The 15,610-nt window shown below is 49.3% G+C and overlaps 1 protein-coding gene across 6 annotated transcripts in view; it reads left to right on the top strand.

Annotated features, from left to right (window-relative positions):
• Stard10 (StAR related lipid transfer domain containing 10) overlaps positions 1–15,610 on the top strand; it is a 36,962-nt gene that overhangs the window by 10,924 nt on the left and 10,428 nt on the right. For 5 of the 6 annotated variants that reach the window (XM_040284918.2, XM_078046643.1, XM_078046642.1 and 2 more), the window contains one exon: positions 16–338. In XM_040284918.2, the coding sequence (XP_040140852.1) occupies positions 132–338 (207 nt within the window). In that variant the 5' untranslated portion in view covers positions 16–131. Of the gene's footprint in view, positions 1–15; positions 339–2,803; positions 2,917–15,610 lie in introns of those variants that run through there. The other variant, XM_078046645.1, reaches the window with a different exon arrangement.

Here is a 15,610-nt window from a genome sequence, read left to right as displayed (position 1 = left end):
AAACCGGTCTTGCAGGTCCCAGGAAGGTGGCGTCAGCATCTGCAACCGCGTCGACAACGTTGTCGGAGCCTCCGCGAAGGACCCAGGAGAACCGGACTAGGACCAAGGTGCTGGGCCTCCCCTCTTTCCCAATGGAGAAGTCAGCAGCCTCAACAGAGCTTCAAGGGCCACGGCCAGTCCTGGGCCGTGAAAGTGTCCAGGTGCCGGACGACCAGGACTTCCGCAGCTTCCGGTCAGAGTGTGAGGCTGAGGTGGGCTGGAATCTGACTTACAGCAAGGCTGGCGTGTCTGTGTGGGTGCAGGCTATGGAGATGGATCGGACTCTACACAAGATCAAGGTAGGGGTGCACTACTGCACCTGCAGCCTCCACCACACTTTACTGCCTCATCCCAGGGTCTCCTGTTCTTGCTGAAGGGCCACAGACCCCTGGGGGGTGCATCTTGGCCCAGAAAGAGTCTCCTGCCAGGAACTAGGAGGAGGCATGGTCTACTGGGCCAAGTCTCCATTATACAGATGGGCCAACTGAGGCCTGGAAAGGGGATGTGACCCACTCTGGCTCACTCAGTTGAAACCAGGCATGCCCCTTTTTGCTGAGGAGGGGGACTGCTGCTAGGCCTATCCAGGAGAGTGGTCTCCCCCAGGGACCCCTCTGTCCAGCAAGCCTCCGCTTGGCCCCTGAGTTGAGTCACCCCAGGCCAGAGACTGACCCCCTTTTCTTCCTAATTCCTGGTTCTCAGCCTGAGCTGGGTCTCCTCTCCTATTCTCTGCCTGATCTTTCCTGCCTGATCCCTTTCTCTCTCCCTTCCCTCCGTGGCAGCTCCTTGAGTCTCCAGCAGGGGCTCAGCATTGTGGCTGGCAGATTGTGATTGTCAGATCATGAAGGCAGGGCTTTGATGTCCCTACTTTGCATTGGGACAGGCTGGGGTGGGCTGGGGAAGCAGGGAACCTGTGGTCAGGTCAGAAGCCAGCTCAGAGGACAGTTGCAGACACAGCAGCCCCTCACAGGCACCCTCTCACTCCCCTGCAGCTTCATGGTTCTCTCTCAGTCATGAGGTAGACTTGGGGTATGATGGGTAGATGGGACAGAGGCTGAAGACCCTGGTGTAGGGGCCACAGTAACTTTCCTGACACCTGTGGTGTTGCTTTGAGTAACACATTTTGAGGGTGGGTAGATTTCCCTTCAGGGGGCTTCTTGCTTCCTTTCCCTTGCCCTCTTCTCCCTTTGACCTGGAGCATGTGGAGGAGTACATTCCTGTTGCCAGGGGCCAGGACGATGGTCTTTTTAGGGAGGACCCCTCCTGCCTGGGACCTAATCTTTGACTTCATTTGAGTATACTGCCTCACACCAAACTTGAGCTGTCTGACCTTTCCCTTCTGATCCTGTGCCTTTCTGCCTCATTTTGCCTTAATCATTTACTGCTTTGTCCATCTTGTCCCTACATGATGTGGCTTGCTCTTTCTGCCTTCTCTTTTCTCCTCCACAGCTCTCTGCTTACATCCTGGCCATCTGACTCTTTCTCTTTGTGTTTCCATGTGTGAGGGTGGGAGGGGGACAGCAAGAGGGGGTTCTGTCTGTTCCCAGGCTGGAGGACCCTGGGCTGAGATTTCTCAAATCCATGTCTGAACTGAGGAGCAGGGAAGGATAGGGCAGCTAAGAGGTTCTAGCTTGATACTGCCTGAGGCAGGAGGGACAGATTCTATCTTCCCCACCATCAGGGCAGGGATGTTTGTTGAAGGAAGGTGGAAGGAAGAGACTAAGGAACAAAGCTAATGAAAATTGAGTAAGGTGGATACAAGGGAGCCTGATTGTGACCCGAGAAGGGCTTTTGGCTGGTAGTGCTCAGGGAGGTGGGAAAGTGTAGTTTCTTCACTAAGGTTGGTTCTGGGGGACTCCCACCCTCTGTCAACAGGGTGGAGCTGTCTCCTCCATCTGGCTTGGTTAATCAGTAAACCCAACTCAGCCCAGAGTTGGCAGGTCTGGGGGCCAAGTTGCCACAGTAGACCCCATGTGACCAGGTCAGACTTGTCAGGTGGCCTTCCTTGGGGGTGGAAGTCTTAGAAAAATTGGGATGTTCTGGGCAGGGTGTATACCCTGGCTCTACTTCCCTCTCAGACTGAGCAGAGGCTGGAGGTGCCAGAGGGGCCTTTGAAAGCCCTGTACACTGGGGTACAGGTAGTGAGGCCCAGAGGAGTCAGAAGCCAGCCCAGGGTCACACAGCCAAGTTCTAGCAGAGCTGGCTTTGAGCCCAGATGTGCTAGCCTCCCAGTCCTCCCTGTCCCTTACTTTTCTCCTCATGCTGCCCCCAGCTCTTTTCCCTGCAGTAGAGGAGGTGAGCAGAGCCTAGACCTATGGAGGAGACTAACACCTTGGTTATAATCATCCCCAGGGCCAGCCCCCCTTCCTTTCCTTTCAGCATAGCAGATGGAACTCTGGGAGCTAGGCAAAGGCCTCTTTGAGCTACCCATCCCCAAGATTCCAGGACTCTCAGGTGCCATGCAGCTAATCCTATTTCTGATAAGAGCTCCTTCTCTGAGCCAAGCATGTTTCTCCTTCAACTAATTCACCCTCAGGCAAGTCCTGGGCAGTAGTAGACTTGTTGCCTTGTTACAAAGAAACTGAGGCTAAAAGAGAAGATGTCCTTTGCCTAAGGTCATACAACAGTTGAAGCAACTGGCTCCACAGCCTCTGCCCCTCTGTGCATAGGCTCACATCATTAGGCAACATCTGGCCTTTAACCCCGTCAATAACTCTTTGAAGAATCAAGAACACAATGTTCTCATCATCCCTTTCTTGTTTGATAGATGACAAAGCTGAAGCCTGCAAAGGGGAGTGACTTGTCAAGGTCAGACAGCAGGTTGAAGCCAGAGTTCCAGGGATGACTGGGTCACCCCAGGAGGCTTGGACTCAACTGCAGGTGTTTGTTGAGCTTTGTTCCTCTCCTCTCTCTTCTCTCTTGTCCCAGCCAGCTGCCCCTAGACATGCCCTGTGTTCATAATGGAAGGGGAAAGGCATGTGTGTGGAGAGGTCCATCTACTTATTTACTTGATTGATTTCCTTCTCTTCTTCCTACCCCGGTGTCCAGAGGTCCCTGGAAGCCATCACTTGGCTCTGGGCCCAGCAGTTGGAACCAGGACAAAGGAAAGGGGCTGTTGGAGGCCACTTTCACTCTTCCCTTTTTCTGATTTCCATTCTGGCCTGGCCCCAGGCCTGTACCATACTCTAGGTACTGGACAGGAGTCAGATACTGCCTCCTGAGAGTTCAGGCCTTGTACCAGAGGCAGACACTGAACATGGATCTTGTGTACAAGGCAAAGAGCTGCTTGGAACCTGAACCCGAACCCAGGTCTCTCAAATGCCAGGCTTGCTCCCCCATGGTTCCCTTAGAGGTATAAGAAACGAAAACCTAGAGATTGTGTCCATCATTCAACTAGGGCCATCTGGGGAACCAGTATTAGCTATGGTGTCCTCTTGCCAAGTGTGACTGTGGACAAGTTCCTGCCTATCTCTGGACCGTTTGTCCATTTGTGCCAGTGGGCCCTTCTGACCCCAAAGACCTCTGAACTCAGTGCCTGGGTCAGGAAGGAAGGTGGAAGGACGGGACTAAGGAACAAAGCGAATGAAAAGTGAGACGAGGAGCAGAGGGCAGATAGCAGATGACATGGCCTGCTCAGCCTGGATGCCATGTGCTCAGGGCCCTTTATTTCTGCTGTATGCCTAGCCTTGTGCATGGCTAGTCATGTGAGGAGGCAGAGGATGAGAACTGGGCCTTTCCAGAGTCTGCTAGAGAGGGAACAGAAAATTCCAGGTGACCCTTGCCTACCACACAGGGTACATATTCACAGGCTACTCAGAGGCAGGGCTGGGGCCTGGTGGGAGTTCATACCTAGGACGGGTGCTGGGTGCAGGCTGGGTTGGAGGGCCCTTGAGAGCTTGGTTCTAAAGCAGGTGTGGGATATCCCTTGTGGGAGTGTAGCAGAGAACCTGAAGTTCCTCTTGCCACAGGAAACTGGGCAGTGGGGACCTGTTTTCACTGACTTCCTGTCTGCAGCCCCTCCCCTTCCCCTTTTAAGGAAGCTGTAGTGGTCCCCTTTCAGCCCTGTCTCACTGACCACCTGCCCCACATCACCGGCTCTCTGAACTCAGTGCCTGGACCAGGAAGGAAGGTGGAAGGAATGGATTAAGGAACAGACTAAGGAAGGGACTAAGGGTTCCAAACTCAAGCCAGTGCTCAGGTCTTACTCCCTGCTCCCTTCCCTTCGGTGCCTCTGTGAAACACAGCTCACTCAGGGATCTCCAAGGGCCCTTCTTACTCTTAGCCAGTGGGCCCTGCTGCTTACTCTTACTTCTTATTTTTACAGTCTGAGACTTAAAATTGTGTCTTGGGGAAGGCAGGGCCAGGGCCAGGACTCTTTGCAACTGTCCTACAGGGTATGGTTATTAGCTTCATCAAACAAGCATGGAAATTGAGGCTCAGAGCAGGAATTCTCATGTGTAAGGCCAAACAACTAGAAGTGCCTCAAGTTGGGTCAGAACCAGGTCCTTGGATCCTTAAGGCTGAGTTCCCTTGGCAACTTGGGTCTAGTTATTAGTGTGGTTAGGCCTTTCTCTCTCCGGACCTGTGGCTCAGAACTTATCTTTCCCTTCATCCTTGGGTCACCCTGTGCTGTGTCACTGTGGGAGGGCACCCTGGAGGGCTCCCAGCTGGGCAAGAGCCTACTTCTTACTATGTGACCTTGGGGGGGCCATTTTACTTTCCTGGGTCCATTTTCTTTTGTTCTATTATTTTATTTTTTTCTCCTGGTGCTGGGGATTGAACCCAGGAACTCACTGGTGCTAGACAAGTGCTCTGCCACTGAGCTACATCCCAAGCCCTTTTTTATTTTTATTTTGACAACAATGTCTCACTAAGTAGTCCAGACTGGCCTTAAACCATGATTGTCCTGCTTCAGCCTCCCAAGAAGCTGAGATTATAGGTGTGTGCTAACATGCCTGGCTGGCTTTATTTTCTTATCTATGTGGCAGGGGCAGGAATTAATCTGATTTTAGGGCCTTGGAGTATATGAGTTCAGGTCCAGGCTTGGCCTCTGCCCTCTCTGGGGCTCATTTTTCTCATCTCTACAGAAAGTTTCTGGGCAGGAGCTTTGTAGAGACTTTTTTTTTTTTTTTTTTAAAGAGAGAGTGAGAGAGGAGAGAGAGAGAGAGTGAGTTTTTAATATTTATTTTTCAGTTCTCGGCGGACACAACATCTTTGTTGGTATGTGGTGCTGAGGATCGAACCCGGGTCGCACGCATACTAGGCGAGCGCGCTACCGCTTGAGCCACATCCCCAGCCCCTGTAGAGACTTTATTAACCTTAGGCCAGGGTAGGAAGACTTCTCTGCTAGATACAGAGTACTGATGAATGTTAAGGCCTTGATAATTTGTGCCATGAGGGGGCTTTGAATTCAAAATTAGATCTTGAGGACCCCAGCCCTGCTAGCTCTAGACTGTCTTGGCATGGGGGAAACTGCAGAGGTAGCTCTAGAGCTGTCTTTAGGGAACAGGCTGCCAGAGATCATGCCCTAGGTAGGTAGTTTCCAGACTTTGGAGTAGGGACCTCAGGGAAAGGTCAGAAGTGAATGGAGGTATTAGGGAAGCCCTCCTGCCAGAGGTGCCTGGTTGAGTTGAGGATATAGGGGAGAGAGCACTGGAGTTCTGGCTATGTGGCTCCAGGCAGGTTGTCTCTGCTTAGGCTTCAGCTTCCTCCTCTTTAAACATGGATAGTAGCACCGGGCCACCCTGCCTTCTTTGGGTACTTTGTTCATTCATTTGCTCTTTCAGTGAACATCCCCTGATAGCCTTTCCTTGCCTGGATTTCTGCTGGAGGTGGGGGACAGTGGGGAATCAGACCCTCCCTCAAGGCGCTCCCAGTTGGATGCCGAGCCAGACACTTGTCACAGAAGCTGTGGAATTCCAGAGGGGTCAGGCCTTGGGGGTCAGGGAAGGTTTCACAGAGGAGGAACTCTGAGGTGATCTCTTTGGAATTCAGTGGAGAAAGAGAAGTACAAGTTTGATAGCATCAGAAGCACAGAAGATCTGTATGAAAGCCCTGAGGCAGAAAACAAGGCAGTGCAGGTGGAGAACTATAAGGTGTTGAGTATGGGGACTGGAGGAGGTTAGAGAGCTAGGCCAGGAGCCTGGGTTGTGAGGTCGCAGGGGAGGGTTTTAAACAAAGGAGGAGGTGGGAAATGCTGTTGCTGCCTTGTGTGTCCAGAGAGAGGTGCCAACCCTACACCAAAGCAGGGCTGTGGTAAGTAGGGCTAAGAATTACATCCAGAGAGATTTAGGAGGGGTAACGGAGGGGACATGGTGGTCACCACATAACTCTGTGCAATGTTGAACTGTGAACTAGTGCAGGCTGGGGTGTTAGGTGGTAGGGATGTGCATACTCTTTGCACCTGCCCTAGGAGTGGGGTGGGGTGCCTCCAGTCTGTCCCTGTCGGGAGATGAAGATCTCCAGCCCTCAGACTGGCTCTCTGTCCTCCACAACCAGCTCCCCAGGCTCTGGCTTTTAAACTTTAACGAGCCCCAGCTCAGTTTCCAGCCGAGAGTCTTTAAAGTTTCAGGAGATGAGAGAAAGGAGGAATCCTGGAGACAGCTGGGTTTTCTTTCTTTCCCCTGCACCTCCACGCCTGGCTGGGCTGCCTGGAGCCAGAGCTGTGTTCTTCATGACCCCAGAGACCTGGCACTCTGTGGGGATCTGGGTTATTGGCTGGACTGTTCCAGGCTGTTTCTGAGGGACAGTGGTCATAGGCCTGTGTGCCTAGAATAGATGGGAAGAGACCTATTCAAGCTCTGACCGCTCACTCTTGCCTCTGACCCGGCAAATGATCATGCTTTGGCCACTGGTGGGGGGAAGGCATCAGACCAGGTGTCAGGCTGGAGGTGTCCCCACTCTTCATGCCTTCCCTTGGCATGCTTGAACTGGCTTTGATGCTCTTGAGCCCTGGAGTCTAAGAAACATTGGCATGGAGGGCCCCATGCCAAATTCAGGGTCCTCTCACCTGTCATTAAAGAGAGTCTGGGGCAGCTGGCACATCTCTGGGACATTAACATACCACTGCTTTCCTGTCTCAGCCTGGGCTTGCTAAAGGCAGATATCTGCCACCTCTGATATCTTTCTAGAATGCTTATATCTGGGGCCAGGTGAACAATCTCTGCACTTTTGGGCAGTGGGAGTGACTCCTACCTTAGATCTCCCATATGGTGCCTAGGCCACTTACTTAATTTCATCCTTTGGGTTTCATTACACAATACCCATCTGCCATTGACTCTCAGATCCCCTTTTACATCTTCTGGTCCCTGCTCTCTGTCCTTGGGTCCTTTTAGATTGCCTGGGACCTGTTACTAAGTGAGGGAGGTGATGAGTCTTGAAGCAGAGGCCCTCTAGCCAGAGTGGGTAGAGCTCTCTGTGTGTCTCCAATATGCATGCATTCACTCATTCATTAATTCCACACATTTGCTGAGTACATATTATATGCCAAGTATGTGTTATGTCCAGGAATTTAGCATCAAACCACACAGATCAGACCCTGCTGTCATGGGGTTTACATCCTGAAGGGGAAGCCAGCAAAAGGGAAGCAAACAATTAAATAAGAGACCAGATTACAATTGTGTGAGGACAGGACAATGTAATGGGGTTGAGGATTCTATGTCAGGGCTTTGTGAGTGGAGCTGGATTGTGGATGACTGTGTGTGATGTGGACCATTGGATGGACTGTGAACCCCCTAAAGCAGGTACCAGGATGCCCATCTCCTCTTCCTGCCCATTAACAGCCCTGGAGCAGGCACCAGACAAAGATCAGTCAATCTATATTGAATACATGTGTGTGTGCCTGTAGTTGTGTCTGTGCCTGTGAGTGTGAGACTGTGTTTCTGTGTCTGGTTTTACTCTGTGTGTGAGTCACACCCCCTCCCTGCAGAAGCAGAGTTGTCGCTGATCCAATTGTGTCTCCTCAGATGTCTCTTGGCAGTACTCGCCCTCCTGACTCAACTCTGTTTCTGCCATGGTTTCCCCTTTCTGCCTCCAGTGAAGCCTCCTGTTCTCACCTCTGGGACTGTTGGTGGGTCTCAAGGTGTCCCTTTTAGGTGCGTTTTTCTATCCCTGTCTTTGTTCCCCTCTCCCTCTATGCTTACTGCCTCTTGTCCCTTTTTCTCACTACCAGTCACTATGCTGGTGCTGGGGACCTGAGATGAATAAGACCTCAGCCCTCCTCCCAAAAGACTCAAGACCTGGTGGGGAGACAGAGATGGAGGCAGCCCTTCTTGAGAAGTGCTGGGACCGAGGCTTACACTGAGGCTAAAGGGGACCAATGACTGGCAGCATGGTAGGGGAGGGAAAGAGGCTTCACCAGGAGATGGGATCTGAGTGATGCCTGGGGGCACAGCAGGAGTCAGGCAGCAAGCTGACAAGGCCCTGTGAGTCCCTCAGTGGGATAGGCTGCCTGTGTTTGGTTGGCATACAAGGCTGAGGGTGAGGAAGAGTGGGGACAGAGCCAGAGTGGGGAGGACATTTTGGAATTTGGATTGTATCTTGAAGGCACAGGGAGAGAGAGAGAAAAAAAAAATCTTTGAGAGGAAGCTAGCAGAGGCTTTTAAGCTGGGCTGTGCCATCTTCAGCTCTGGGCTTTAGAAAACTCCCTGGCTACAGGGAACTGATTGGCCTGGAAGCCAAAGAAAAGGATATGGCTATAGGGCCAAAGCAGTGTTGGTGAGGCCTGCCTGGGTGGGCAGAGAGGGGTTTCTGGGAAGGCTGGGTCCGAGCAGAACCAAAGGGGCAGGATTGGTAAGAGTAGAAGAGAAAGAAATGCGTCTAGAATCACACCCAGGTTTCAGGCACAGGAGGAAGGGTATGGGAGAGGATTGGGTATTGGGGGAAGAAATGTCCTGGCCCAGGGCATGGTCAGCTTGAGAGACCTGTTGGCTGTCCAGGGTGTGAGGCCCAGGAGGCTGAAGAAGATGAAGTCTGGAGCTTACTAGATTTTCAGGGGACATCATCCATTTGGTCATCCCTGAAGTCCTGTGAAGTATTTATCCTTTTATTCTTTGTCTGTCTTGATGTCCAGCGGCAGCTCTGACCCCTGTGTTATCTTCTAGGCCTGCCCACTCTCTGACTCTCTTTCTCAGCTCTCTCTTTCCTCCATCTGGCTCCCCCTCCTCCCCCAGGATAGGAGTGAGGAGGCGGGAGGTCCAGAGTAGGAGGTCAGCCTTTGCAATGTCGGAGCAAGATGCTCATTACTGCTGCAGAGCTGGGGCCTGCTGCCTTAGAGCCTGGGATGGGGGTGGGGTCCAGGGAGGCTGCTGGAGACCAGGGAGAGGGAGTGGAGAAGGCAGAGCAGGAATGAGTCACTCAGCCCTGGATGGAGAGCAGCACAGAGGGCTCTGCTGGGTCTATTTGGGGAGCTCTGTCTAGGGAGACATGGCAGCACCTCCGTTCTCCATACAGTCTCAGGGAGCCCACTTTTGTGGAAAGATAAGCTTGGATTAGCTGCTGTCAGGTCTTCTCATCAGAGGACCAAGTCATAGAAACTGTCTGACCATTTTATAGGTAGAAATAAATATTGAACCAAAGGAGGGGAAGGGCCATAGCACATGTGCTTTATGTGTCACCCCACCCTAGGCAGAGCCAGTCCCGACATCCCCTTCCTGTTCCACTCACCCACAAAGTCCCAAACTCTAGTATGGATGCCTTGAAACAGGCCTCTTTTAGCAAGGCACTGGCTTACCTAGGATTCCTTGAGTCCCTCACAAAACAGAGCCTGATTCTTGGGGATCAGTTTCAGGGGTGGACTTTGGTTCACACTGGGTTCCTCCACTTCACTTTTCTGAATGACCATTTACCAAGGGGCATAATCTTCTCTCAGACAATTGAAAGGATGGAATTAGGTGGGTCAATAAAACCCTTAGCATAGAATCTGGTGCAGAGCTGGTACCTTCTTAACACTTGTTGAGTGGATGAATGAATAAAGAGTTTGAGGTATCCAAGGGACAGCTCCACTTGTCACCTCATCCTTGTTCCCTCAGGGTCATATGCTCTGTCCTTCCCCTGACCAGTTGGACCATTTCTAGTTCTCAGGTTTGTGCCATTACCTCTGCCAGGAACCTCTCCCCCTACCCCTTTTCATTTGAGTGCCATCTGTTCTTCTGGTCTTCCTTTAGGGCTCAGCTTTCAGGCCCCTCTCTGTACCTGTATCTCCTGTTTCCTTCTGTTTCTGCCCTAATCTTCCCCTTTGCCCCACCCACCTCCTGCCCAAGGGTGGGTGGCCCCAGTCCCTTCTGGCTCCTGGTCCCAGCACAGTGTTCTGGGTTCTCAGGGCACAGAGCTGCTTGGCTATTTTTTCTGCTCTGGGGGAGTCTAGTATCCTTAGCCTTTGAGGAGCTTGGTGACATGTTAGCCCAACCAGATGCTGTGGAGCATTTTAATTACCTCAGTGTCATACAGGTAGCCTCAGGACACAGCTCAGCTGAGCCTAGGCTTTCAGGTCCAGGAACAAGGACTTATGGGTACAGGACAACACTTTTATTAGAAAGTGTTTTTTAATTTTTTTTTTAAATATTTATTTATTTTTTAGTTATTGGCGGACACAATATCTTTGTTTGTATGTGGTGCTGGAGGATTGAACCCGGGCCGCACGCATGCCAGGCGAGCACACTACCGCTTGAGCCACATCCCCAGCCCCTAAATTTGTTTTTTAGTACATTAGAATTACACATAGTAGTGGGGTTCATTTTGATATATCCATAAATGCATATAACCTAGTTTTCTTCATTTCAATCCCCAGTACTTCCTCTAAAAGTGTGTTTTTAAATATATTGTAGAAACTATATTATAGCAACAGTAACAGGAATCCAAAAATAAGAGTCTGGTGAGGTGGCAAGTGCCTATATTCCCAGCTACATGGGAGGCTGAGGCAAGAGGATCACTTGAGCCCATGAGTTCAAGGCCAGCCTGGGCAACACAGGGAGACCCCTATCTCTAAATAAATAAAAATATAAATAAATGAAAAATAAATCACCTAGAGCTTTTCCTTGGTTCCTTCTAGCTGTCTTTCACAGGTGCAATTTATACATTGTTTAAACCATGCACAGGTATTAGTTTGTATCCTGTTTTGTTCATTTAACATTTTATCTGTAGAAGTTTCTCACATTGCTACAGAGTTGTTAATTCACAAAAATTTCTGGCAGTTGCTCACCACCAGGCCTGATCTGAGTTCTGAGGTACAGAGTTGCTTGGCCATTGCCTCTGCTCTGGGGGAGTCCAGAACCCTCAGTGGCTGTGCAGTAATCATTAAGGTGATGTGTCATTCTTATCCAAACTGGGCTTACTGATGTTGGTGTTCCAGGTTGTTCTCCAGTGTAACTTACTAATTACAATCATTCAATATACTCATGGATATTAGAACAGAATTTTTTTTTCTTATTTTACATTTTTTCCTGAGTATAAATTTTTAGTTCTAGGGGTCTAGGAACTGACTTGAAAGACATATTTTTATGATTTAAAAATTTTTTTTTTATAGTTGTAGATGGACAACATACCTTTATTTGTTTTATTTTTATGTGGTGCTAAGGATTGAACCCAGTGCCTTATACATGCTAGGCAGGCACTTTGCCACTGAGCTATAGCCCCAGCCCATATTTTTATGATTTTTAGAATATTTACCAAACTGCTGTTTTCCAGAATTGTGGAACTAGTTTTTACTGCCACTGTTAATATTCTTTATTTTTCTTTTTTGTTGTTGTTGTTTTTGTTTTATCTGGTGATGATGATCAAATCCTAAGCATGTGCCCTACTACTTAATTGCCTCTGAGTTAGCCCACAGTTTTATTGAATCCTCACAAGCAACGTATAAATTGGTATAAGTTGGTACTTCAGTATAATTTTTTTGTAGGTTTTTTTCTTTCTTTCTTTTCTTTTCTTTCTTTCTTTCTTTCTTTTTTTTTTTTTTTTTTTTGAGATAGGCTTCACTCATGAAATTATAGGCATGCCACTGAGCCCAGATAATTTTCTTTTCTTTTTTTTTTAAATTAAAACCATTAAAAGGCTGGGGATATAGCTCAGTTGGTAGAGTGCTTGCCTTGCATGCACAAGGCCTGGGTTCTATCCCCAGCACTACAACAAACAAACAAACAAACAAACAAAAACCAGAAAACAACAACAAAAATCAAAACCATTGAAGATCTCAAAGCAAGTTCCATAATCTCCCTGGATACAGATCCCAACCCCTGCACTCAGCAGTAGTCATCCTCAAGGCAGAGAGATTTATAGGGATCCAGGGAGCTCTTATGACTGAGCCACCTTCTTAATTGCACAGGAGTACTGAGGACCAGGGCCCAAGGCCCAGATTCTGAGTTAGAGATGCTCATACAGGCACTGGCTCTATTTATTTTTTATTTTTATTTTTTGGTGGTGCTGGGCATTGAACCTAGGCTTCATGCATGCTAGGCAAGTGCTCAACTGCTAAGCCACATCCCCAGCCCATTTTTTTTTTTAAGTTGGAGATGGATACACAATATCTTTATTTATTTGTATGTGGTGCTGAGGATCAAAACCAGTGCCTTACACATGCCAAGCAAGTGTACTGCCGCTGAGCTACAACCCCAGCCCCAATTCCCAGCCCATTTTTTTTAAAGAGAGAGAGAGAGAGAGAGAGAGAGAGAGAGAGAGAGAGAGAGAGAGAGAGAGAGAGAGAGGGAATTTTAAAAAAAATATTTATTTTTTAGTTTTCGGTGGACACAACATCTTTATTTTATTTGGTGCTGAGGGTTGAACCCAGTGCCCCGCACATGCCAGGCGAGCGCGTTACCACTTGAGCCACATTCCCAGCCCCCCAGCCCATTTTTAAATTTTTATTTTGAGGCAGGATCTAGCTAACTTGCCCACTCCAGCATAGAACTTGTGATCTATGCCTCAACCTTGTGAGTTGGGAAGCCATAACCTCTTTTGGGGTCACTTCTTTATCCTTCCACTGAGGTAGCAGGTCTTAATTGAGTACTTTTTGTGTGCCAGAGGACCCCAAGATGAACAAGGAGCCATAGCACTGTAGGCAAATTCATACAGTGTGGTGCCTGCTGATGGAGGGAGAGCCTGGGGGTGGAGGAGATATAAGGAGGAGCAGGCTCCATCCAGCCCAACCTGAAGAATTAGGTCCAGGAAGGGCTTCCTGGACAGGAGACAGCAAGCTAAAATTTGAAGACTGCATAGGAAAGAAGCCAGTGGGAGGATGTTCTGGGGAAGATAAATTTTGGGTAGACCTGGAGGAGGAAGTTCTCAGTACCCCTCATGGCAGGACTGATATACACCTCCCCGCCCCTCTTCTTCTTCTTCTTCTTTTTTTTTTTTTTGGTACTGGGTATTGAACCCAGAGGCACTTTACCATTGAGCTATATCTCCAGCCCTTTTTTATTTTTATTCTTTTGAGACAGGGTCTTGCTAAGTTGCCCGAGGCCTTGCTAAGTTGCTGAGGCAGGCTTTGAACTTGCGATCCTCCTGCCTCAACCTGCTGAGTTGCTGAAATTACAGGCCTGTACTGAGGACACACCTATCTCCTCTTCCCTGTTTCCCTGGAAAATCTCTTAAGCACCCCGGAATGTCAGCACCCTGAAACATCTCTTAAGATGTTTTGATGGGTGGGGAAGGGTATGAGGATCAAAGTCTTGGGAGTCTCCATTCTGGGGCCCTCAGAAACCAAGAGGCAAGTGGCAGGTGATCCTTCAGCTTGGTCTTGCTAACCTCATGGGGCTTTGGGAGTAAGGCAGTAAGCAGGCCCTGAGAGCAGAGAAATGCAGAGCAAAGGGTCCCTGGTACTGAGCTTTTGACTTCCTGTGTGCCCTGGGCAGTTTGTGCTTCTCAGAGCTTCCTCTCCTGGTCCAACATGGTAAGGACAGGGTCTGGCTGTGGCTCATGAGGTTGGAGTGGGTAGATCTGTTCAGGGCTCTAGTGTGGAGGGCTGTCAGCCCCTTTCAGTCTGCCTACCCTGTAGAGGGATCTTGGCAGTATTTTTTAGAAACTTTGTTTCTAGTTCTTTTTTTTTTTTTTTTAAAGAGAGAGTGAGAGAGGAGAGAGAGAGAGAGAGAGAGAGAGAGAGAGAGAGAGAGAGAGAGAGAGAGAGAGAATTTTTAATATTTATTTTTTAGTTCTCGGCGGACACAACATCTTTGTTGGTATGTGGTGCTGAGGATCGAACCCGGGCCGCACACATGCCAGGCGAGCGCGCTACCGCTTGAGCCACATCCCCAGCCCCCTAGTCCTTTTATATCCTGCCCTTTGGGGATTAGCAGGAAGGCTCCTTTGGGCAGGGCCTGGAGAGTCAGAGAAAATTGCTGGAGAGCTCCAAGAAGGGCAGCTGCCACAGAGGGTTTATGTACAAGTCTCCTTTTATCCTCATAGTACCACTCTGAGGGGAGGATGATCCCTATTTGACAGATGATGACACTGGGACTCAGAACTTCTGTTCTTTGTCCAAATTAAGGCCATACAGCCAGAACATGAGAGGCAGATGCCTGCCTGATGCAGACCACCCAGATTGCTGGGTAAGCTACGGTCTGTGGGTCTGGCTGGGACCAGCAGGGCAACCTGATGGGGAAGGGTTTTCAGAGGAGGTTACTAAGTGCAGCGCCCCGGCACTGGGTTTCAGAAAAGCACAGTCCTGCCTTTGAGCTAGTGAGGTCTGGGGATTGAGTCAGAAACTTTGTTCAGAGGAAGAATATGTGAGCTGGGCCTTTCTGGTCAGCAAGCCCTTCTGTATTCAGTAAACACTGCCTGATAACCACCAATTAACTAAGGCAGACTCCAGTTTCTAGCATGTTTGTTTTGGCTGGGCCAGTTCTGCGCTGATGAAGGTGACAGAAAGTCTTAGCACTTTGGAGTCAGGAACACCTGACTCTTATTCTTTGCCCCACTGCTGTTAGCTGTGTGGCCTTGACCAGTCATTGTAATTCTCTGGGGCTATTTCATCATCTGTCAGATGGGAATGATGATTCCCACCCAGGTATTGGAGGGTAAGAGGCATTGTCTGCAAAGGATGCGGCTTGGCACCCTTGATGTTTATTAAATTCCAGTTCTCTGTGAGGTCCAGGTCCAGGTATTCCTGTCCATTTTGTGGGACGGTCAATTGTTCAGTGACTCAAAGCATGTGGTAGGGCTTGTTGAGGTTGGGATTATTGACCAGGACTGTGATTGGGTTGATCCTTTGAGCCCCATCCCCTGTTGAACATTTCCTCTTGTTTAAGTATGATTCTGTTGGGAAAGGGATTTGCTTAAGTTACTTTCACTACAAAACTGTGTGCTAAAATGTTATATGTAAAGTTAGTATAGTCTATGGGATATTTCCTTTACCCTTCTTTGGGCCTCAGTTTCTCCAGTGGTGATCTGAAAAATGGTGGTTGAAGAGATTATCTCCTGGATTCTGAGGATTTTGGGATAATCCATGCCCCACACATCCTATGGGCAAAGATATTGGAGACTACCGTGTGAGGTCTTGTGGGGAGGGTCAGACTTGGGTCCATTTGTGTGTGTCCATGTGCTTGTTACTGTTTTGGCTTTTGGCTCTCAAGACCAGGGCTCATCCTAA

This window comes from Ictidomys tridecemlineatus, chromosome 4 (assembly GCF_052094955.1).
Source record: "Ictidomys tridecemlineatus isolate mIctTri1 chromosome 4, mIctTri1.hap1, whole genome shotgun sequence".
Classification (NCBI taxonomy): Eukaryota; Metazoa; Chordata; class Mammalia; order Rodentia; family Sciuridae; genus Ictidomys; species Ictidomys tridecemlineatus.
Note: the sequence above shows the minus strand (reverse complement) of the source record. Positions and strands in the feature narration are given on the sequence as shown.